We start from the raw sequence: 25,085 nt of genomic DNA on the forward strand, positions 1-25,085 counted from the left end.
CTAAGAATTTTCTTTTTGGGATCTCTTTCAGGAGGTGATTGGTGGATTCTTTCAATATCTATTTTACTCTGTAATTCTATAATATCAGGGACAGTTTCCTTGATAATTTCTTGAAAGATGATGTTTAGGAACTTTTTTTGGTCATGGTTTTCAGGTAGTCCAACAATTTTTGAATTATCTCTCCTGTATCCATTTTCCAGGTGAGTTGTTATGAGATATTTCATATTGTCTTCTATTTTTTCATTCTTTTGATTTTATTTTATAATTTCTTGATTCCTCATAAATTTTTATTTCCATTTGCTCCATTTTAATTTTTAAAGAATTTTTTTCTTCAGTGAACTTTTCGACTTTTTTTCCATTTGGCTCATTCTTCTCTTTGGCTTTTTGGATCTCTTTTGTCATTTGAGTTTGTCTAATTTTAAAGCTATTATTTTCTTCAACTTTTTTTGGGTTTCCTTTAGCAAGCTGTTGACTTGTTTTTCATGATTTTCTTGTATCACTCTCATTTCTCTTCCCAATTTTTGCTTTACTTCTCTTACTTGATTTTCAAAATCTTTTTTGAACTCTTCCATGGCTTGAGATCAGGTCATATTTTTCTTAGAGGCTTTGGATGCCTGTGTTTTGGCTCTGTTAACTTCTTCTCACTGTATGTTATGATCTTCTTCATCACCAATGACGTAAGAAAATATGTCTTCACCAATAAAACAAGAGGCTATAGTCTGTTTTTTTCCCTCTGTTTGCTCATTTTCCCAGCCAATTACTTGACTTTTGAGCTTTGTTAAGTGAAGGGTTCCAGAAGAAGCTTATGCTTCAGTAGTGGCTGCAGCCACCTTGGGACCAGGGCTGGGGTCGGGGCAGGTGCAGGACTATGCTCTCCTCTCAGCCAGGTGAGACACCCTTCTCACTTAACTTTGAAGCTGTCTTTAGCATTTGTGGGTTGAGATGTCTGGAATCCACAGCACCTACCAGCAATTCAGTCCCCTATGGCCTACTCCTGCTCAGTCCATGCTGGCACTGGCCATGCTGAACTGCACTCTGCTCCCGCCCAGTGCAATAGACCCTTCCCATCAACTTTCCAGATTGTCTTGGTTTGGAAATTTGCTTCAATCTGTCATTTTGTGGCTTCTGCTGTTCTAGAGTTTATTTAGTTTATTTATTTATTTTTACAAGTTTTTTGAGTAGTTTTGGGGGGGAGCTGTAGCATGTTCCTGCTTCTGGAAACTCCACCATTTTGACTTTCCTCTTCAGTGTGTTTTAGTTATAAGTTCTCAGAATGGATTAAGGTTTTACACATAAGTTGTGTTGATAATGGTAAAGAAAGTGAGGTTATTTTCCCATTTTTAAGGTAGCTGTCTGACAATCTTTAAGATTATCTGGATCCCTTTAAGGGCAGAAGATTTCATTATGTAAATGAATCTTCATAAATTTTCAAAAGATTCTTATATTATGTACAGGATTTAGGAATTGATGGAAATAGCAAATGGCATATAAACCGAAATTCTCTGAAGTTTCAAAATTGAAGAATCAAATTTAAGTGATTGTATCAAATTATATTAAGTCAGAATTATCTAGGAACCTCTAGATTTGGAACCAGAGAAGCAGAGTCCCTTTTAGGGCTGTCCTGAGAATAAAGTGTACTTTTCAAGAAAAGATATGTAGGGACCAGCCAACTACATGAGATATCTTGTACTCAAGATGTGCTGGTTAAATGGACATTGAGAATGGGTAACTAGGCTACAAAGAGACTTGATGTTAGTTAGCATTGGTGATAATTATGATATTGTTTTGCATTGTTCATGTTTAACTTTTCTTGGTTACCTTGGTGATATTTTAATCTCCCTTTTCAAAACAAGCCCATTGTGAGCCCTTTAAATAGTTTGATCTATATCTGTCTTAATGTAATTACACAATTATGGGAACTGTGAGAAAACTTAATTACACTGTTTGTACCTAGCCCCACATGGTTGGGAAACTGGACCATCTCTATGTGCTAGTTAGAGATCCTTAACCAAGGACATATGCTATGCTGGTCAGAAACTCAGATCCAAAGATTGACATGAGGAGTTTCCTCACAATTTTCAAGCTATATGTCTTCTAAGGGCCCCTGTCAAGTCCTTCTGACTACTCTCACAGCTATCAGACTTGTGAGTGTGTACTCCTAGATCATCTGAAGGAAGCTCCTTCTCCTGAGTGGATGGCAGAACCCTCCAAGGACCTCAGGGTCCATCTAGTATGGACCCAAAAGCAGCTGACATCCAGGTAAGACAACTGTCTCAAGATTCTGGATGAGGGCTGAGTATACTGTCCTTTCCCCCACCCCCTCTTCCCTTTCGTTATGTACCCAACCACCAAAGCAATGATTTAAGTGTGTATTGGCATTTTCTCTCTCTGTATTCTTGTCTCTTTTCCTCCTCCTCTCCCCACCCCCTGCCCCACTTTTTCTGCTTGCAAACCAATAGTGGCTATACAAGACTTACTCAACTTAACATCTTGTCCTGGCCCAACTGGCCTCTTGTGGAATCTTGGCTTACATGTGCCTCTTCTTTTTCATCCAGAAGGGTAGGGGATCTTTCAGACCCCCTTCCTTTGGCCAAAGGAAGGAAATGTCAAGATATTAGGAGGCACCCTGTTTTGCAGAACTAAGGACCAGCAAGCAAGCTGTGCCCTGAGTTTGGCATAGCAACAATCCTTTGTACTCACCCTCTGGATTATTTCATTCTCTGGCAAAATCACATAATTATTGTATGGCTTTGACCAGCACCAGGTGTTCTCTGAGCATGGATAAGTGCTGGTCAAGCTCAGACAAGTTCCAGTTATGAAGCTCTGTTATGAATCAAACTTGTTACATCGTTGCTGTTATGCCTCTTTGTCAGTGCTACAGCTCACTGCAGAGCTATAGGTATACGTATTGAGATCTTCCTACATTAAAGTGAGTCCCCCCACTAGGGGGGCTTTGGCACATGTGTCCTTGCTTTCAAGTCCTTTCGCTCTCTTTGAAATTAAATTTCTGTTTGATTCCTGACTCTTCTGTCTCTAGTCTGCTGTGTTTGCCTCTGGCCATTCACAGGTGTTAGTAAGAGATAAAGTTTGTTCTCCATAGAAAGAAACATCTCTGGTAACCATGTGATTAGGAGGGAGTACCAGGAAAAGAAATCTCAAGGCTCTGCTTCAGCAGGAGACATGCCAAACTAAGGGGTGGAGATGAGGTCATAGTATTCCCTCAACTGTGCTTGCTTAATAAGCTTCATGCCTATTAACTGACACTCCCTGCACTGAATTAGAGCCTCATTATCTACACATGCTATTCATGACCAGAAGAGTGCATCATCATGAGGAGTTGCATGTACTAGGAGTACACAGAAGATTGTAACCTGGAAGAATGGGGACCAGTCTGGATGTGGAAGGGAGGGGTGTTTAGAAGATTAACCTTGTAAAGGCTTGCTTCTCTTCTGTATTGGCACTCTCCTCAGTGTATTTCAGTCTGGAGAGTCCACTTCTCGAGGGAAATGTAAATAAGATTTTTCCTTCACCCACTCCAGTGTGTAAGATCCTTTTATCTCAGGTGTTTCTATGTAACAGAAAGCACCCTGACATACACAGGGAGGGCCTATTTTCACAGGTTCTTAGATCTGCATTTCTAAAAGGAAAGCAGCTTTTGAGGGCTCAACAATCACTTTAATCAAGCACATATATCATTCACATAGTTTAGGGGAAAAAGCACTCTGAACTTCAGAGAAAATACAGAGAAATCTAAATCAACAGACAGTGCATCCAAATTGTCTGACAGTACGCAAAACATACATCAACAGACAGATGCAACTTCCTGACCATACATACATAGTTGCTAGAGAAAGAATCACCAGCATCTGGGTTTTCAAAGTCATGGGTTGCTTAGCAGCTTCCCAGAATCTCATCTGGCAGACAAAGCTTCTTCCAAAAACTAAGCCCCAAAATAAAACCCCATCTCAGAGTCTTTATACACTTTTTAGAACCAGAGGGCATCACAACTCTTTTTTTTTTAACATTTCCAAATGTATTTTTTTAATCTTGAACATCAATTTATGTAAATTAAATGAACACATAGTAAAATTAAAATAATAAATACATGTATCACATAGCACAGAACTATATCTCTTTTCAGATCAATCTTTTTTAAAATTTTATTTATTCTCAGTGTTCTATAATCACTTCTATATAACTTAGATTTTTCCCCTCCTCCTTCTCCCTCCCTGAGACAGCATACAATTTTCTACAGGTTCTACACATATATTCCTACTAAATACATTTTCACCTTAGTCATGTTGCATAGAAAAATTAAAATGAATGGGAGAAATCATAAAACAAACCAAAACATAATACAAAAGAAAATGATCTGCTACATTCTGCGATCCATTTCCATAGTTCTTTCTCTAAATGTGGAAGGCATTTTGCCTTAAGAGATCATTGGGAATTTTTAAAATCCTTGCATTGCAATGAAGTACTGAGTCTAACAGAAAAATTCCTTGCACACTGTGGTTGTTGCTGTGTATAAAGTTCTCTTGGTTTTGCTCCTTTCGCTCAGCATCAGTTCACATAAGTCTTTCCAGGTCAGTCTGAAGTCTTCCTGTTCACCATTTCTCATGGCACAATAGTGTTCCATTACATTCATATACCACAATTTAGTCAGCCATTCCCCAGTTGATGGGCATCCCCTTGATTTTCAGTTTTTGACCACTACATAGAGTGCTGCTATAAATATTTTTGTACATGTGGGACCCTTTCCCATTTTTATGATCCCTTTGGGATACAGCCCTAGAAGCTGTATTACTGGGTCAAAGGGTATGCATATTTGTGTAGCCCTTTGGGCATGGTTCCAAATTACTCTCCAGGTGGTTGGATCAGTTCACAGCTCCACCAACAATGGACTAGTGTTCCAAATCTCCCACATCTTCTCCAACATTTATCATCATCCTGTTTTGTCATGTTAGCCAATATGATAGGTATGATGTGGTATCTCAGAGTTGTTTTGATTTACATCTCTCTAATCAATAGTCATTTAGAGTATTTTTTCATGGTTATAGATAGCTTTAATTTATTCCTCTGAAAACAGCCCTTTCATATCCTTTGACCATTTTATTAACTGAGGAATGATTTGTATTCTTGTACATTTGACTCAGTTCATTATATATTTTAAAAATGAGGCCTTTATCACAGATACTAATTGCAAAAATTCTTTTCCAGTTTTCTGCTTCATTCCTAATCTTGGCTGCATTGGGTTTATTTGTGGAAAAACTTTTCAGTTTAATGTAATGAAAATTATCCATTTTGCACTTCATAATGTTTTCTATTTCTTGTTTAGTCAAAAATTCTTCCCTTCTCCATAAATCTGATAAATACACTATTCCTTGCTCCACTAATTTGTTTATAGTATCAATCTTTACACCTAGATCATGTACCCATTTGGACTTTATTTTTGTGTATGGTGTCAGGCATTGGTCTATGCCTAGTTTCTGCCACGCTGTTATCCAGTTTTCCCAGCAATTTTGTCAAACCATAAATTCTTATCCCATTTGCTGGGGTCCTTGGGTTTATCAAACAGTAGATTGCTATACTGATTGACTACTGTGTCTTGGGTACCTAACATATTCCACTGGTCTACTCTTCTGTTTCTTAGCTAGTATCAAGTGGTTTTGATAATTGCTGCTTTATAATACAATTTGAAATCTGGTAGAGCTAGGCCACCTTACCTAGCATTTCTTTTCATTAGTTCCCTTCATATTCTGGACCTTTTGTTCTTCCAGATGAATTTTGATATTACTTTTTCTAGCTCTGCAAAATAATTATCTGATAGTTTGATTGGTATGGCACTGAATAAGTAAATTAATTTAGGTAGAATTGTCATTTTTATTATATTGACCTGGCCCACAAGCAACTGATGTTTTTCCACTTACTTAGATCTGACTTTGTGTGAAAAGTGTTTTGTAATTGTGTTCACATAGTCCCTGGGTTTGTTTTGGCAGGTAGACTCCCAAATATTTTATAGTGTCTATTGTAGCTTTAAATGGGATTTCTCTTTCTATCTCTTGCTGTTGGAATTTGTTAGTAGCATATAGAAATGTAGAAGATTTGCATGGGTTTATTTTGTAATCTGCAACTTTACCAGAGTTGTTTATTATTTCAAGTAGTTTTTTACTTGATACTCTGGGTTTCTCTAAGTATATCATCATATCATCTGCAAAGAATGATAACTTAGTTTCTTTTTTGTCTGTTCTAATTCCTTTAATTTCTTTGTCTTCTCTAATTGCTGAAGCTAGCATTTCTAGTACCATATTGAACAACAGTGGTAATAATGGACATCCTTGTTACACCCCTGATCTTATTGGAAATGCATCAAGCTTATCCCCATTGCATATAATGCTTGCTGAAAGTTTTAGGTAGATATTGCTTATTATTTTATGAGAAGTTTCATTTATTCCTATGTTCTCTGTAAGGGGTTTGGAACTCTCAGGTTATCAGGGTCATGGTGCCCTTGGGAGAAATCTCTTGAGATGTCATGTCCTTGCATGACTTATGTGATGGACCACCCTTATGCAATAACTGACCTTCACAATTATCTTGAGCAAGAGCAACAACAGCCAAGCATGTAAGCTCAGCACACAGTGTTTACGAGCTTCTTGCATGCACGTTGGGCGCCAAAATGTTGAGTTCCCAAAGATCTCATTCCTGCATGAGATCTTCTTTCTGTTGCTCAAATGAATGAGGTGGGAGCAAAGATGGTATGCACTCTGTTTATTCTCAGCTAGCTCAGAGTATAAATTGGCATTCTACTTCTATGCATGCAAGAACCTCTTCAGTTATTGCATAAGGGTGGTCCATCACGTAAGTCATGCAAGGACATGACATCTCAAGAGATTTCTCCCGAGGGCACCATGACCCTGATAACCTGAGAGTTCCAAACCTCTTACAATTCCCCCTTTTTGTTTTCATGATGAGCTTTCCAGAGAACTTGTGTGTTAAGATCTAGCCTCTTAACCACACCTTTTAAAACTAAGCATGTAAACTTAACAATAAATGGTAGGCTACATAAAAGAACTAATAGGCACATAATAAAAGCAATTCCAGCATGAGTTATATAACTGAAAATAGATGGAATGGATAAATGTTGGAAGAAATCTATAATATTTTGTACAGTTTTATCAGGAGTTAAATCTTTATCTGCTGCTTCATACATAGCTCGGGCAAGTTTATATAAATCCTCAATTTCCAGGGTCAAATTCTGATTATCAATAACCCCATTCAAATGGTTTTTGATCCTATGCCAATCATAATCTGACTCATTATACAAATTGTTAGACACACATAGGAAGGTCCAGCAATAATCACATACCAATCATTGACAAAATTCCAACCTATCCACCTCATCACCAGCTGCTACAATAGCAGCTCTTAATTCCTTTATCACTGTATAAAAGTCCAAATCAATTTTTCTTTTTCCTGGAACCCTAAAGACACATTTTGTGCCAACTCTTCCATGAAGTTAGCTTGTACCCTTTCATTCTGTACTGTGGATACTGACATGGCCAATGATAATGAGGATGTAATCAATGAGATCAGCAAAGATATTCCTAAAATTACACAATTAATACATTTATTAACCCTTTGTCCCACCCCAATTTCTATCTTCTGCTCTAATTCCCAGAAAATGTGATCTGCTCTGGATCCATACCAACCCTTAGTCTTTACTGGCATAAATACATATTTTGGTCGTGTTATAATGAACACTACACTGGAGGCTTTATAATGTATACACTCTGAAACCTTGCAGCTGAAGCAGGTGGATGTTATAAATGTTCTTCTTAGTTCCTTATAAGGTACCATTAACAGTTTTTATAAGAGTAACATTTTCCTTTCATCCCCACATAAACGCATATTGTCCTCCCAAACATACTCGAGCTGTATAAATGTGGTCAGCTAGCACTCCATTTGTCCTGTTCTTATCAATATAGGACATGGATCCTCCAATTGTAGCAAAAATCTTCCACACCCCTTGTGTTGTTTACCCATTGTTTGTAGTCCAGTGTTGTGTTGGAAATCCCTGTGTCTTGGAATTGTTCCTATCCTTCATAGTAATATTGTGCCAGGATTGTAATACATAACCTGAAATATTCAATGTCTGTCCCTCATTAGTATCACAGTCAGTGAAGTTGGGCCAATGATGTCCATGTATGATGGGTACAGTAATGGGATGACATTCAAAAAATTGAGAGTATAGATATGTCTGAATCTAAGGTACACATGATTGGTCAGTGAATAGTAAATGTCATTACGACCCAGTACATAGTCAGTTCAGTACATAGCTGGCAGCTGAGTTCTTTAGGTGAAACTGACTACTACAGTAGGAAGGGAGATTACAGGTGTTGCTAGGGCAGGCTGTGTCCTTGAGGGAGAAAGTGCCTGAGATAGTATTTTGAGGCTAGAGAGAAATATGATTTTTAAATGTGATTTTAGCATTAGGGCCTAAGTATACGCACCCAAACACCCCATCATAAAAATGTTGAGTTCCCAAAGATCTCATGCCTGCATAAGATCTTTCTTCTGGGTGTGAATTAATGAGGTGGGAGCAAGAATGGTATACACTCCGTTTATTCTCAGCTAGCTCAGAGTATAAATAGGCATTCTACTTCCATGCATGCAAGAAGCTCATAAACACTGTGTGCTGAGCTTACATGCTTGGCTGTTGTTGCTCTTGCTCAAGATAATTGTAAAGGTGGGTTATTGCATAAGGGTGGTCCATCACGTAAGTCATGCAAGGACATGATGTCTCAAGAGATTTCTCCTGAAGGCACCATGACCCTGATAACCCAAGAGGTCCAAACCCCTTGCAGTTCTCCAGTGTTTTCAATAGGAATGGGTGTTGTATTTTGTCAAAAGCTTTTTCTGCATCAGTTGAGATAATCATGAGGTTTCTGTTAGTTTTGCTGTTGATATGATCGATAATTTCAACAGTTTTCCTAATATTGAACCAGCCCTGCATTCCTATTATAAATCCTACCTGATCATAATGTATTATTCTTGTGATAAGTTGTTTTATTCTTTTTGCTAAAATCTTATATAAAGTTTTTTCATCTATATTCATTAGAGAAATTGGTCTATAGTTTTGGCTCTTCTTGGTTTGTATCTAAACCATATTTGTGTCATAAAAAGAATTTGAGAGGACTCCTTCCCCACTTTTTCCAAATAGTCTATAGAGTACTGGAATTAACTGTTCTTTAAATGTTTGATGGAATTCACTTGTGAATTCATCTAGTCCTGGAGATTTTTTCCTAGGGAGTTCATTGATGGCTTGTTCAATTTCTTTTTCTGAGATGGGATTATTTAAGTATTCAACTTTCTCTTCTGTTAATCTGGGCAATTTATCTCTTTTAAAATAATCATCCATCTCATTTAGATTGTTGAATTTATGGGCATACAGTTGGGCCAAGTAATTTCTTATTTTTGTTTTAATTTCCTCCTCATTGGAGGTGAGTTCACCCTTTTCATTTTTGATATTGGTAATTTGGTTTTCTTCTTTCTTTTTTTAATCCAATTGACTAAAGGTTTAACAATTTTCTTGGTTTTTTCATAAAACCAACTCCTAATTTTATTTATTCGTTCAAGTTTTCTTCATTTCAATTTCATTACTCTCTCCTTTGGTTTTCAGTATTTCTAATTTGGTATTGGGGATTTTCAATTTGTTCTTTTTCTAGCTTTTTCAGGTGCATGCCCAATTCATTGACCTCTTCTTTCTCTATTTTATCCATATAGGCATTCAAAGATATAAAACTTCCCCTACGAACTGCTTTGGCGGTGTCTCATAAAATTTTGTTGATTGTCTCATTATTGTCATTCTCTTGAATGAAGTTGTTGTTTCTGTAATTTGTTGTTTAACCCATTCATTCTTTAGGATTAGATTGTTTAGTTTACAATTAGTTTTTGGTTTATATTTCCATGGCCTTTGATTGCATATAAGTTTTATTGCATTATGATCTGAGAACGATACATTGACTATCCCTGCCTTTCTGCACTGGATTGTGAGGTTTTTATGGCCTACTACATGGTCAATTTTTGTATATGTGTCATATACCACTGAGAAAAAGGTATATTCCTTTCTATCCCCATTCAGTTTTCTCCAGAGAGCTATCATATCTACCTTATCCAGAGTTCTATTCACCTCCTTAATTTCTTTCTTGTTTATTTTGAGGTTAGAGTTATCAAGTTCAGAGAGGGGGAAGTTGAAGTCCCCCACTAGAATAGTTTTGCTGTCTATTTCTTTCTTGCTGTCTATTTAACTTCTCCTCTAAGAATTTGGATGCTATACCACTTGGAGCATATATGTTTAGTAATGAAATTGCTTCATTGTCTATGGTGCCTTTTAGCAGGATATATTTTCCTTCTTTATCTCTTTTGACTAGATCTCTTTCTGCTTTTGCTTTGTCTGAGATTGGGATTGCTACTCCTGCTTTTTTTTATATCAGCTGAAGCACAAAATATTCTGGTCCAGCCTTTTACCTTTACCCTGTGTGTATGCCTCTGTTTCAAATGTGTTTCTTGTAAACAACATATTGTTGGATTATGATTTCTATTTCATTCTGCTATCTATCTCTGTTTTATGGGAGAGTTCATGCCATTCACATTCACAGTTATGATTACTATCTGTGTCTTTCCCCCCATCCCCTTTCCCCTTGTTTATACTTTTAGTTCTCTCTTCTCCCTTCCCCTCCACAATAGTTTTAATTTTTGACCACTGCCTCCCTCAGTCTTCCCTCTCTTCATTCAGCCCCCCTCCCTTTTAATCTCCTTTTCCCTTACTACTCCTTCCCTCCCTATTAGCCTCCCCTCCCTTTTCTTTCCCCCTTCCCCTCCTACTGTCTGTAGAGCTAATTGTATTTTTATGCTTAACTGAGTTTGTTGTGCCCTCCTTATATCCTTGATTGTACCTCTCAAACAGTGCTCATCTCCTTTCCCTCTTTCCCTCTACTGTAATATGTTTTTGTACATCTTCCTGTGATGGAATTTATTTTTTTCTGCCTCCTCATTTTCACATCTCCAATTACAGTCCCTTCACACCTTTAAGTCACATTTGTTATCATTGCATCATTTAATTTATACCCACTCCCTCTGTCCATGTATATCCCTTTTACTTTTCATAGTAAATATACAATTCTCAAATATCAAATTCTCAAGTTAACAAGTATCATCTTCCCTTATAAGGATGTAAGCAGTTTGCCCATATTGTGTAACAAGTTTTTTCCCCTTTTTTACCTTTTAATGCCTCTCTTGAGACCTGCATTTGAGGATCTAATTTTCTATTGAGTTCTGGCCTTTTCATTAGGAAGTTCTGGAAATCCCTTATTTCATTGAATGTCCATCTCCTTGCTTGAAATATTATGCTCAACTTTGCTGGGTAATTAATCTTTTGTTGTAGTCCCATCTCCTTTGCCTTATGGAATATCATATTCCAGTTTCTTTGGCTTTTTAATGCAGAAGCTGCAAGGTCCTTTGTGATCCTGACTGTAGCTCCTTGATATTTGAATTGTTTCTTTCTGGCTGCCTGCAGTATTTTTTCCTTCACTTGATAGTTTTGGAATTTGGCAATGATATTCCTTGGTGTTTTTAGTTTGGGATCCCTTTCAGGAGGTGACCAGTGGATTCTTTCGATGACTATTTTGCCCTCTGGGTCTAGGATTTCTGGGCAATTTTCCTTGATGATTTCTTGGATGATATTGTTCAGACTCTTTTTTTCATCATGCCTTTCTTGTAGAACAATAATCCTTAGATTTTCTCACCTGGATCTGTTTTCTAGGCCAATTGTTTTTCCAATTAGATATTTTGCATTTTCTTCTATCTTTTCATTCTTTAGATTCTGTTTGATTGATTCCTGATGTCTCATAGATTCATTAGCTTCTACTTGCCTGATTCTATTTTTTATCAAATTATTTTCACCAGTTGGCTTTTGTAGTTCCTTTTCCATTTGTCCAATTTTCCCTTTTTAAGGAGCTGTTCTCTTCAGTGAATTCTTTTTTTCGTATTTTTAAAGCCATTGGTCAGCTTTTCTTCTATTTCTCTAATTTGGGTTTTAAAATCCTTCCTGACCTCTTCCAAGAAGGTTCTTTGTGCTTCAGACCAGATCATATTCCCTTCTGAAGTTTCAGATGGGAGTACAGTCTCAGTGCTGTCCTCTTTAGTATTTGTGTTTTGGTCCTTGTCCCCACAGAAAGATTCTATGGTCTTTTCTTTACTGCTTTGCTTTTTACTCATGATAATAACTCTTTTCCTGGCTTTTAAAGTAGATCTCTGCATCTGTGGCACAGGGAGCTCTGTCCCACAGTTCTTGTGCCTAAAACTTGAAGTTTTGTGTGTTGTGGCTTGAGCTCATCAAGCTCAACAAGGGGAGGGAGATAGCAATTACCCATCACTCCACCATCTTGGCTCCCAGAACCCAGGCATCACAACTCTTGAGAATCAGTGCCTCATTAACAAAAGATGTGGACCTTCCTACAAATCTTCCCAGACCCATTAATGGGTGGTGAAGATCTTCTTTAATCACATTAAAATAATTAACAATATGAATACATATACTGTTTCTAGTTAAAGAAACTCTTGGTTATGTACTTTACTCTTAGTAAAGGCTCTTGGTTGATAAAGGCAAGATTCAATCAGAGGTACTGGATAATACTAGAACAAAAACAGCACAGGATCCTACTTTGCTTGCCATCACATTCCAACAGCAAGTTAGAGGTTGCTTCAGTCCAAATTTACAGGGTGACTGGACATAATCAGTGATATGACAAAGGAACTAGGAATTCAAGAGAGGAGAAGAGTGTAGAGTTGAATTGGTTCAACAAAGGGTTAAGATGGAGAGGAAAGCAGCTAGTGCAAAGGAGATGACTTGGAAGAAAACTGAGAGGTCAAGGGATTGGAGGTCATAATGCAGATGAAGAGTAGGGTTTTGTAAGGAAAGGCAGAAAGAGAGAGGTGAAAAGTCAATCAATTATATTTGTAATATGGATATTTCAGAATTCTTGAACATCGAAGTGGAACATTTGTGGGTAATGACAAGATTAAAGGGTATGAACATCTTTGCATGTGGTTGAAGGGGTAGAGGATTAGCTGACAGGAAGTGAACAGATTGAGGAAATGAATGGTCAGAGCAGAGGTGGAGAGTCTGTGACCTTCAGGACCCATGTGGCCTTCCAGGTCCTTAAGTGCAGCCTTTTGATGGAATCCAAATTTTACAGAACATATCTTTTTATTTTTATTAATGCATTTTGTTCTTCCTTTATATTTATATTTTATTTTAAAAATGAATATATTTAAAATACCAAAGAATAAAATAAGTTACAATGAAATAATCCTCCCAGATTGACTGGCACAATTAGAATATTAGTAAGCCATAAGGTCTAAATTGACGACTGCTACACTCATTATTTTGTTCTAATTTCCCCCATCTGACTGCATTACTAAAAGAGGCTGGTTGGTGAGAGTTTATGGGGGTTGAATACACAAAAGCTGTTATCAGCTTTTGACAATGGTGCATTATGTTTCTGTTTAAAGGGGAATTTGTGAATAGTTGCACAGCTTGAGAGTATTTTTTAATTCTGTCTGCTTAATAGCCCATCGTGACAAAGAAGACTAAGAGAACGTTGAAGGAAGAAAACAGATTTTTTAAATGAGGTTTGGAAATTGCAATACTATCTTGCTTCTGCTAAAGATAAGATGATTTACTTGCTGATCCTGCAATATCAACATTAAAGAAATTCAATGTTCATCAGCATTATAACACATATAAGGATCACAATTATTTTAAATTAGAGGGATAGGTGCAAAAGGTTGTGTTGCAGAAATGAAAGGATGAAAAGCAAAAGCAAAGACATTTCTTTCGAGCAGTATTAAGACCTGGAAATAATGCCACTGAAACAACTTACAAAGTACCTTATATACTTGGGAAAAGGGAAGCCATTCAGTGATGTAGAAATTGTGAAAGAATGCATTGTCGAATTTGTAGGATGCTTAGACCCTAATAACATTTCAAAGTACAAACAACTGCCTCTTTCAAGCAGAATCATAACTGATTGGCAGCATGGATTAGCCTTCAACTTGACAGAACAACTTCATGCAATACTTCAAAAGAAAAATATATATTATTTAATCACTTTGGATGAGTCAACTGATACTACTGACTTGGCACAGGTCATTTGGGTCATAATACAATATTTTTTTCTTCTATGAAGAGTTACCGGCTTTGGGCACTCTTTTGAACAGAACACAGGGAAAACAACAAAAATCCCACCTTGCTTGTGCTTACACAAAAATAGGATGCAATCTGATATAGGCTATATATATGCAATCATATTGAATATATTTCCATATTACTCATGTTATGAAAGAAGAATCAGAACAAAAGGGAGAAACCATGAGAAAAGAAAAAAATGAACAAAAAAAGAGAAAATAGCGTGCTTTGATCTACATTCAGATTCCACAGTTCTTTCTCTGGATGTGGGTAGCATTTTTCTTCATGAGTCTTTTGTAATTGTCTTGAGTCATTTACTGCACAGTTCTTAAAAGCAAAGAGTTCTATTTCTCATTTTTGAGTAGGTTGGTCAATTTACTTTAAGAAGTCTCATTACGCTGACACTTCAACTTCTACAGAATTGTCATCAACAAATTCTTCTCCAGCAATTAGCTTGAACTAAATGATCTGCATCAATGGAGGATTACAATAGCTAGTATTTTTCCAGTGTTTTAAGGTTCACAAAGTGCTCTACAAATATCTCCTTTTATCCTCATGACAACCCTGGGAGGTAGATGCAATTCTGATCCCATTTTACAAATGAGAAAACTGAAGCAGACAGATGTTAAGTGACTTTCCTGGGGTCACTAATAAATGTTTGAAGCTAGATATCAACTCAAATCTTTCTTATTCCACTGAGCAGATTCTCCATATACCATCAGAAATCCTGCCTAGGGGTGCCATGGTGCAATATCTCGTCCTCCAGTCTCTCCATGTTCTTTATTTGTGTTGCCTTTTCCCTTTTTCAAGAGCAGTTCCATTTTGTCTCATTTACTGACTATACCAAATGCAATGAACTGGCCTGAATCATCTCAGCACTCACATGAGGTTTGGTGTTGTTTCAAAATGAAACACTCATAGATGTTAGCAGTTAACAAAGGGAGATTTACTTAGCTATCCCTTAGAAAGGCTATTAATTAAACAAGATTATTGAATCCTGAGTCATGTAGGGGTTGATGGGTTCCCCTTGCCTTCATATGGAAACCTATCAGGTCAACAGAGCAAGATTTACTGACTTGCAGGGGACATCTGCCACCTCTAAAGGGCCTTGACTCCACATGAGTGGGTCTAATCCATGTCAGAGACATGACAGCCTTGGTAGATAGTGGTTTGATAGAATGTGGACCACAAGTCCCTGAAGCCTTAGTATTTCTGGAGCAGCTAGATGGTGCAGTGGAAAGAGCTGGGCCTGGAGTCAGGAAGACCTCACTTCAAATTCAGCCTCACACACTTACTAGCTCCATGACCTTGCACAAGTAAGTTACCATCTCTTTGTCTCAGTTTCCTCATCTGTAAAATGGGGATAATAACATTGCCCATACTCCTAGAACTGCTGTGAGAATCAAATTAGATAATACTTGTGATGCACTTAACACAATTTCTGGGCCAAAGGTGTTATATAAATGTTATTGTTGTCAGCATTATTGCTTGTTCTCAAACAGATCCTCTCCAGTTTTCTGCTCAGTTCTTCTATCAGTCTGTCTCATATTTAATTGAAAAGCTTTTTCTTCACTACATGTATTTTAGTAGATTTTCATTCACAAATGGTTTTCCCCCCCTTTGGGTTACCAAACTATTTCCATGTGACAAGAGTAATAACAGATCTCCTTCAGTTGATTTCTTTATATAAAAAATCAATTTTGCCCTCTTTCAACAATAGAAAAGGGCAATACTAGGAACCTAGGATTCTATAACTCATACTTGTGGAGAGTTTGTGTGTACATCTCAAATATGGCATGATCCATTGCATAACATGAAATAAAAACATGGTAATTTCACAGGGTGTATATACCATCTGAAAAAGAATTTGGATTACTATGAAAATATTGTTCTTTCTTACCTTTCTAGCTATCCTACTCCCTAACTTCACTCCATCATAAACAGTGTAGTGTGTCAAATATAGTATCTTTTTGTGGTAATAAAAATCTGTGATAAAGAGAAACTGAGGCACATAGTTCCAAGCATGATGAATTTATTAGCAAGGATAGCAATTGCCAATAGAAGGAATCCAAGACCACCTCAGTTGGCAATAGGACATTCATGTCAGAATACAGAGCATTCTTATAGTCTAGAAAGAGGAATTAATTAAAATATATATTCATGAAATCAATACATATTCATGATATTGATGCATATTCATAGGATTTACAGAAAGTGTAACAGGAATAAGGAAGAGGTCAATTTTGTAATACTGAGCTTCCAAATGTGTTGGGAGAATGTCATTCCTCAAATTGTAAACACTCCTTCTATCTAATTGATTATTGAATTACAAAAGTTGTGACAAGTGGAATAATTGACATCATGGAATTGTGTGTCATACAAGACAGCTGGTTAGGACAGCTGAAAAGAGGAACTGGAAAAATGGGTAAGTTCCTGAGGAATAAATAAGCCTTCTTGCTGATTGGCTGAAGTATAGGTATTGTTTAATGTAATATTTTACATTAGTAGACAGAAATAGGGAGATTCGAAAACGGGACTAGCTTCTGACAAACCAAAATAGGTAAACTCTAACTGAAGAACTATCTCTCACACCCACTCTCCTGTCTCCCATTTTCATTCAGCATCACTTCTCTTAAATTGCATTCTTTCATGGCAGAGGAAAACCCAGCTCGCAAAGCAAGGATTAATCCTGATATAAAATGGAGTTGGTTGATTAAATAATTTTACATTTTGAATCTATCTCTCTTCTCCACTCACACTACTTAGTTCAGGATGGCACTTCTTATCTGATCTTGTCTTAACCCTAAGGGGCAGCTAGGTGGTACTAGAATACCAGTGTAGGAGTCAGGAGGACCTGAGTTCAAATCTTACCTCAGACACTTGACGCTCACTAGCTGTGTGACCTTGGGTAAGTCACTTAATCCCAATTGCCTCATTCTGGGTCATCTCCAGGCATGCTGATGAATATCTGGTCACTGGATTCAGATGGCTCTGGAGGAGAAGTGAGCCTGGTAACCTGCCCAGCCCTCCCTCACTCAAAACAAAGTCAAGTGCAAGTCATGTCATTATTTCTCTAATGGCATGGTCTTCTTAGGCAACGAAGGACGAACATACACAGACTCACAGTAGAATATAAACTTCTCAAGGGAAGAAACAGTTTTCCATTTTGTCTTTGTATCCCCACCCAGCACCTAGAACAGTGTCTTATAGTTCAATTAATAAATTCTTCTATTATTGATTTGAATATATTAATAATACTCTAAACAGATTAGATAGGATACCAGGTCAGCTTTACATATGAATCTGCAGTTGCATAATGTTTTTAATTACTATGTGATTCTTTATTGCACAGAATATAATCTGGTGAAAAATTAATCCTAGTTGACAATCTTTTTTGATACTGTCCAATTAATAGCATCTTTAGATGTATCAGAAAACTATCTTCACTCAGTCATCATCCATAATCCAGGCCAATCCTGGGAAAGGAAGCTTCCTTCAAATTGAACACAAAGCTTTTCCATTGTTTACATTCTCATCAGATCTGAATTCATGATCTATACAAAGCAGACAGCAACAAGAATTTTATTGGAAGCAGAAATAACCCACTGTTGTTCCTTTTTAAATGGAGAAATTTAGATCATATAAACCACTAATAAAAAGAACAGCTGCCCATGTTGTCTCCAAAATAGAATCTCTGAGATTTTGGTTGGTGGGTTGGGGAAGTTTAAGCGTAAAAAGAAGGAAAGCAGGGGAAAACTTTAATTCTTTACGAAGATCGTTTTATACATTATTGGCACACTGGGATGGGAAGAACTGACTACCCTAAACTCCGGGGCCCCAGGGACCTCTGACCAAATTGGTTGTAATGTGTCCCACCGAGGAAGGCGAGGTTGGAGCCCAATCCCCCCAAAAAGATAGGGACGGGTAAGCAGAACAGGTGAGGCTGTATCCCTTAGGGTGCGTAGGAGTAGGAAAATAAGAGATGAGTGAGAAGAGGCGGGGTTTACGATATAGAAATGAACCACTCCAGGGAGGCAGAGCGAGTGCTAAAACAAGACGCAGGGAATATGGGAAAAGGAACTCTGGACGCTGAAGCGACAATCCCAACCCTTTTCATTGCTCAGCCCCACGATCGGCCTGGCTATGTCAGATCCTGGTTTATCATGGTCTCTAAGGCGCTACGGTGAGTACTCGCTCCCTCCTCCAGGGTCCAACACCTTCTCAGGTTCCTGGGCAGGCTAGTTCCTGTAAGCCCCAAGGCCATTGCCTTCTACCAACTTGTTATTTGCACTGTATAGTTGCCGCCTAGGCTAGTGAAGTATCCTGGGGTTGGTGGGACGGGCTGCTGGTTAGAGCCGGCACAAGTACCTGCCCTCAGCCTGTCAGAGCTGCTCTTCCTTGAAAGGGGTGAATCATGCAAACTGAAACTCGGGACTCACGATGTTTTGACTTGGTGCCCAACAGTGAAGGCAAGGCAGAGACCAAACAAGTTAAGAGCAATTAGGAGGGAGATATTTCTCATAGGCAAATTATTGAATTGGGGGAAAAAAAGAGTGCTCTGAGTTATGTTCATACGATTGTATCTTTAACCTCAGATAAATATCTGGGACAGGGTTGCTGCAAAGCCACCCCACTGTTTAATATTTTCTAGTGACTCCCTATCACTTCGAGGTTCAACTACAAATCTGATTGGCATTAAACACATTGTTAGACCCTTCACAATCTAGTTTCTAGCTACATTTCCAGGTCTATTTTATGTTCACTTTATAGTCAGGCAAAATTGTCAGTCTTGCTATTTCTCCTATGACATCCTGACTTCCGTTTCAGTCAACTTCTATCAAGAGCCCCTTGTTCCGCCTTCTGTAACCAAAACAGTGTTAATCCCTCAAATACTTAAAAAATAAGAAATACCTCCTGACATCCCATGACCTCCTCCTTTACTCCCTCAGTCACACATAGATTGTCACATCCTAGATGTCATCATCATCTGCCAATTGTTCTATTACCCTAACTAGAAACTGACAGTCTCCTATCTAACCATAACCTTCTCTTATTCTGCTTCTCCCTAAGCCACATCTCTCCTAAACTTAATCTTTGCCCTCATTGAAAGCTGTAATCTTTCTACCCTTGAGAATTTTCTCAGGTCATTATTCTTGTTCTGCCTTTTCTTTCTTTCCTCTCAAGATCTCAACCCAATAAGCCATTTCAACTTTACACTGTCTTTTGTTCTCAAATCCCTTGTTCCCTTATCCTACAAACTCTCACCTCTTGCCCAAATTCTGTCCCAGATCGCTCCCAACATTTTTGTGTCCTTCACTGCGGCTCACTATCTGTTGAACATAGCCTTCCTCTCCCTCTCCCTCTTTCTACTCAGGTAGCTACCACTTTAGTTCAAGCTTTCATCATCTCTCATCTAGATTACTACAATTGTAATAAACCTCTCTGATTTCAATTCTCTTCCCCACTCTAGTCTTATCCTATATACTATTGCAAAAATAATTTTTTGTAAGCAAACCTGATCATTTGATTCTGCCCACTCAGTCAACTCCATTGGATTCTTTTTGTGCTCTTAGGATCAAATATAAAAGCCCCTATTTAGTTTTAAAGCCCTACACAACATGGCTCCAAAATACCTTTCTACCTTCACTGGATTACTACTCTCCTTTCATTTTCTGTATTCTAGCCAAACTAGCTTGTTGTACCCGCACGCGCGTGCACACACACACACATACACACACACTCACACAAACATTCCCTCTTCTATAAGATGCATGTCAAAAATGATCTTCTGTATGAAGCCTTTCTTTATCAATACAACTGGTAACATCTCTCCTAAGTTACCTTGAATTTAATTACTTTGTATATATTCATATTTATTCACTTTATTGAATTTTATGTTTTTCAATTTGTCACATTTTCCTAGACCATCAAGATCTTTTTGGATCCTAGTTCTATCTCTTTATTAAGTCTCTCTCCTAGTTTTGTTTTGTTAGAAAATTTGATAAGAATGACTTTTCCCAAGTCATTGATAAAACTCTTAATCAGTACAGATCCTTGGGACACTATTTGGAGAACTGCCAAATTGTTATTGAACCGTAATGTTTGGAAGCCAGACAGTCAGCCAGTACAGAGTCCATTTAATTGAACTAGTATCTAGTCTATATATCTTCACATTTTCTAAAAGAATGGCATGAGGAAGTTTATCAAATACTTTGCTAAAAATCTAGATAAAACATATCTATGATTCCACTGATCTACTAGTTTAGTTACCCTGTCAAAAAAGGAGATGTGTGGTTTGGCTTATTATTTTCTTGATAAAACCATGCTGGATCACTGTTTATATATATATCTTTAAATAATGTTTTCTGAGTTTTAATGGAATATTAATCAAATTCAATTATCTTTATCAAAACTGAAATATTAATTCTTCTCCAGCCCTCCTGTATGTTTATTTTTTCTGACAAGGTCTTCCAGAGATCATTGGCAGCACAAAGTAGTAGGAGTGCATTGACTGGAGAATGACTAAAGAAATTTTGGTTACATGAATGTAATGGCATTTTACTGTGCTATAAAAAATTATGGATGTGAAGAATATAGAAGAGCATGAAAGGAGCTATATAAGGTGATACAGAATTTAAAATAAGTAGAGTCAAGAAAACAATATATGTAATGACTGAAAATGTAAGCAGAAAGAACAACATAAAAATCAAAAGTGAATGCTACAAAATTACAAAAAAATTGTAGCTCCAAAAATATGAGAGGACACATGTACCCCATCCCTTTGCAGAGGCAGAAAGTTCAAGAGTATGGTACACTGCACATATTTTCAAATATATTGATCAGCTTTCCTCAATTCTCCCCCTTTTTCTCTTTAAAATATTGTTTTTATGGGATGGCTTTCATGGAGTTGAATACTGGATGAATTTTGATAATATGTAAAAAAAAAACCCTAAAACTTCAATAAAAATTTATTTTCAAAAAGATTGCTTATAGTAGCTCAGCAATTACAGGTCACTATTTCATCTGGGTCTGTTGATTTGAATTCCTTAAAGGTAGTCGTGCTTATTGTCTCCCTACTTATCTTTGTCATTTGTTATCTGTTGTTGTCCTGTTCTTTTTTATATATAGATCATAGTTCTTAGCAGAGAAAGCAGAGTTAAAATAAAAATTGAGCAGTAACAAACAACTTTTCTTCATCATCAGTTATCAGTTAATTTCCCTTTTTCACTATAACTGAAGATACAAATTTGAAAAGAGTGCTAAATAAACTGTATTTGGTATGAACAGATATATGCCAACAAAATTAATATAATAACAGAAATAGATAAAGTATTTACAAAAATATAAAATATATAAATTTACAAAACTATACCCATAGCTAAGGAAAGAGATAATTGGAAAAAACCAAATGCAGAAGGAGAAACCAACCAGTCCAGTAATGAGGTACCATAAAAAAAATTTATTGGAATAAAGAGGGATCCCCAAGTGAATTTTATTGAAGTCAAATAACATTAACAATAATGATAACTTCCATTCACACATCATTTTAAGGTTTGCAAAGGAAAAAAGCCTTATTGTTAATCTGCTTGAGTACTAGGCTTATACCCTTTTTTATCTTTCAATATTTTTCTTATATTCTCAAATACTTTGTCTCTGGTTTTCTTCTTCACTCATTGGCCCCTTTCCCTTCCCCTGTTTATGTATAAGTGTATATTTTCTGCTTTATAGATCCTTAATGATGGACAGCCTTAGCCTTCTCATAGTAGTGATTGGCTCTTGTTGCCCAATGTAAAGTCCACATGTATAAACTCCTTTTCTAGGGTTCTAAAATCCCTTTCCTTGGGCAGGGAAGCCCATTTTCTCTTAGCCATATAGTCCTTCTTCAATAGTTATACCTGCTTTCAGTCATATTTCTAGACAGAATCCACATTTTTTTTTCTTTTTATGAAGTTTGAGTCACTGAAAGGAACAGGTAGAAACAATAAAGCTCTACCCTGAAGCACAAGGTTAATAACTTATTTATGCTGAACACACCGAATGCATGAGATGGTAGGTTGGGTGAAGGAGCTTTAGGCTGCTAAGTTCTCTGATATACTTCAAAGTGCTTTATCTTGAAGAGGGTACTCTACCTTATCATTGCAGCTATAATCATGCTAAATTGCATGTATTTTCTTGTTTTGACTAAACATGCATTTATTACACACCTACCACATGTCAGGAACTGTGATAAGCACACAGTCTAACTGGAAAGACAACAGCCAAAGAATTATAAACAAATTATATATCCACACACACACACACACACACACACACACACACACATATATATATATATGTATATCCACTGCTTTTACGTATATGTTTATATATATATATATACACACAAGATCAATTGAAGATAATAGAAGGAAGGTACTACAAATAAAAGGAAATAGGAAAGGATCTTTTTTAGACTATGAGACTTTAGTTGGGCCTAGGAAGAAGTCGGGGAAGCCAGGAAATAGAGATAAAGGTAGAGAGAATTCCAGGCATGGGAGACAGCCAGTGGACTGTCTTGTTAATCACTAGCAAGGTGGCCAGTATAACTGAATGGCGGAATACTTGGAGGGTACTAAGGCATGAGAAAATTGGAACATTAAGAGAGCACCAGGTTATGAACGGTTTTAAAAGCCAAATGGAGGATTTTATATAGTGTCTCAAAAAACACACTAAAATCTGGGATATGCTTATTTCAACCTGGATATAATAGGGACCTGCTAGAGTTTATTGAATGACATGTCCAGACTTGTGATTTAGGAAAATAAATTTGATAGATGAGTGGAGTGGGAAGAAGCTTGGAGCCAGGGCAACCATGAAGATATTGTAATAGTCTAGATGTGAGGTGATGAGGGCTTGCACCAGGATAGTAGCAGTGACAGAAAAAAGAAGTGAGTAAGTATGAGATATATCACAGAGGTTGAATTGACAGGATTTGTCAATTGATTGGATATAGTGGGTGAGAGATCTAATTTGTAAGCCTGGATAACTGGGAAAATGATGATGTCGAAAACAGTAATAAGAAAATTAGAAGGAAAATTTGAGTAGCAAATTCAAAATCTATTCACATGAATAGAAAAGAAGGCGATTAAAGTAATACAAGTCTATGACTTGACACTGTAGAATTGGCAAGAGGATAAGTGGACAAGGGACTAGAATGAAAAGGATAGTGCAGAATTGACCTGGTTCACCAGGGAGTTGTGATGAGAAGAGAATGTGTAGTGAGTGTTGGGGGAATGGTGTGGAAAGAATTGAGGGGAGAAGGGACTGGGCATTGTGATGACAAAGAGTAGAGCTAGTGGCTGCAAAACAGAGGGAGGTGTGAAATTGACAACAGGTGACAATCAGATAAGGAAATTTCAGATTACACAAACAAGGAAGTTGAACATATTTGTGTGATGGCAAGATTGAGGATATAAACATCTGTGTATAGCTGAGGTTATGGTGGAGGAGTAGCATGGAAAATATGTAATTTGGGAGGTTATTTTATTTGAGGGAGTGTCAATATGTATATTTAAGTCCTCTCTTATGAGGGCAGAAGTAGGGGAGGAGAGAAACACTGTGAGGCAGGCACTAAACTCATTGACAAAATGAGATTGTAAGTTGGTAGATTTACAGCTACCAGAATCTTGATTGAATGGAAAATGTATGGATTAAATGAAACTTAAAGGAGGAGTAGTTACTGAGTGTAGAAGGAGAATCTGGAAGTGGCAATGAGGAGTACAACACTTCTACCTTTAGCAGTTGTTCATCGATGAGTGAAAATGCAACTAGGACTGGAAAGGGTAGCCTGGGAAGTTCTGTTACTGGAGGAGAGCAAAGTCTCAGTGAGTGTAAGAGGAAGGAGCAAAAGAAGAAAAAGTTTTTGATGAAAGCCAGTTTGTTTCCTATGGAGCAGGCATTCCAAAGAGCAAAGTAGAAGGGTTGAGTAGCTTTACAGTGGTACATTCTAGGGACTCATATTGATTTAAGATGCATGTTGAGTTGAGAGGGATGGAAAAGCAATGACAGATGGTTTGAACAATGACTTTTTAAAATACATTTTTTTATTTTGTTAAATATTTCCCAATTACATAAAATTTTTCTAACATTAATTTAAGAAAAATTTTGAACTTCAAGTTCTCTCCCTCCTTCCTGCCCCTTCCACACTCCATGGAAAGACAAGCATTATGCTATCTATTATTTCTGCATTAAACATACTGCAAAAGAAATCACACTAAGAAAAACAGGAAAAACAAAGAAAGAGAAAAAAGTACGTTCACCTAGAGTTCATCAGTTTTCTCCTTGGAAGCGATTAGCCCTTTTCATCATGGTTCCTTTGGAATTGGTGTGGATCATTGCCTTGATCAGAGTCTTACACAGTTGATCATCTTCACGATGTTGCTGTTACTGTGTGCAACATTTTCCTAGCTCTGCTCACTTCACTCTGCGTCACTGCATAGAAGTCTTCCCAGATTTTTCCCGAAACCGTACTGTTCATCTTTTAGCACAATAGTATTTCATCACAACAATACACCACAATTTGTTTAGCCATTCCCCAATTGATTGGCATGTGGGCTCCAGGCCAGTCTCCACTCCTGTGTCATGGATTCTTTTCTTCAGACCTCTAAGTTGTCTTAGGCTTTAAGAATGTTTGACCCTGATCTTTCACTGGCTCTGCCTCTCCAGAATTTAATTTGAGGTGTTATTTCAAAAATTTTTGGAGGGCAATGTTGGGAGAGCTTGGATGAGTACTACCTCTTCTCCACTATCTTGGCTCCATCCCTGGAAGATCAAACAATGATTTGAGAATGTGAGAGTG

At 37.2% G+C, this 25,085-nt stretch overlaps 1 protein-coding gene across 2 annotated transcripts in view; it reads left to right on the forward strand.

The window, feature by feature from the left end:
* Positions 1–1,991: 1,991 nt before the first annotated feature.
* ABHD12B (abhydrolase domain containing 12B) overlaps positions 1,992–25,085 on the forward strand; it is a 55,779-nt gene continuing 32,685 nt past the window's right edge. The window contains exon 1 of one of the 2 annotated variants that reach the window (XM_072629823.1): positions 1,992–2,259. In XM_072629823.1, coding sequence (XP_072485924.1) covers positions 2,195–2,259 — 65 coding nt within the window. In that variant the 5' untranslated portion in view covers positions 1,992–2,194. Of the gene's footprint in view, positions 2,260–18,236; positions 18,432–25,085 lie in introns of those variants that run through there. The other variant, XM_072629822.1, reaches the window with a different exon arrangement.

The sequence above is a fragment of the Notamacropus eugenii genome, chromosome 1, assembly GCF_028372415.1.
Source record: "Notamacropus eugenii isolate mMacEug1 chromosome 1, mMacEug1.pri_v2, whole genome shotgun sequence".
NCBI classification, from domain to species: domain Eukaryota; kingdom Metazoa; phylum Chordata; class Mammalia; order Diprotodontia; family Macropodidae; genus Notamacropus; species Notamacropus eugenii.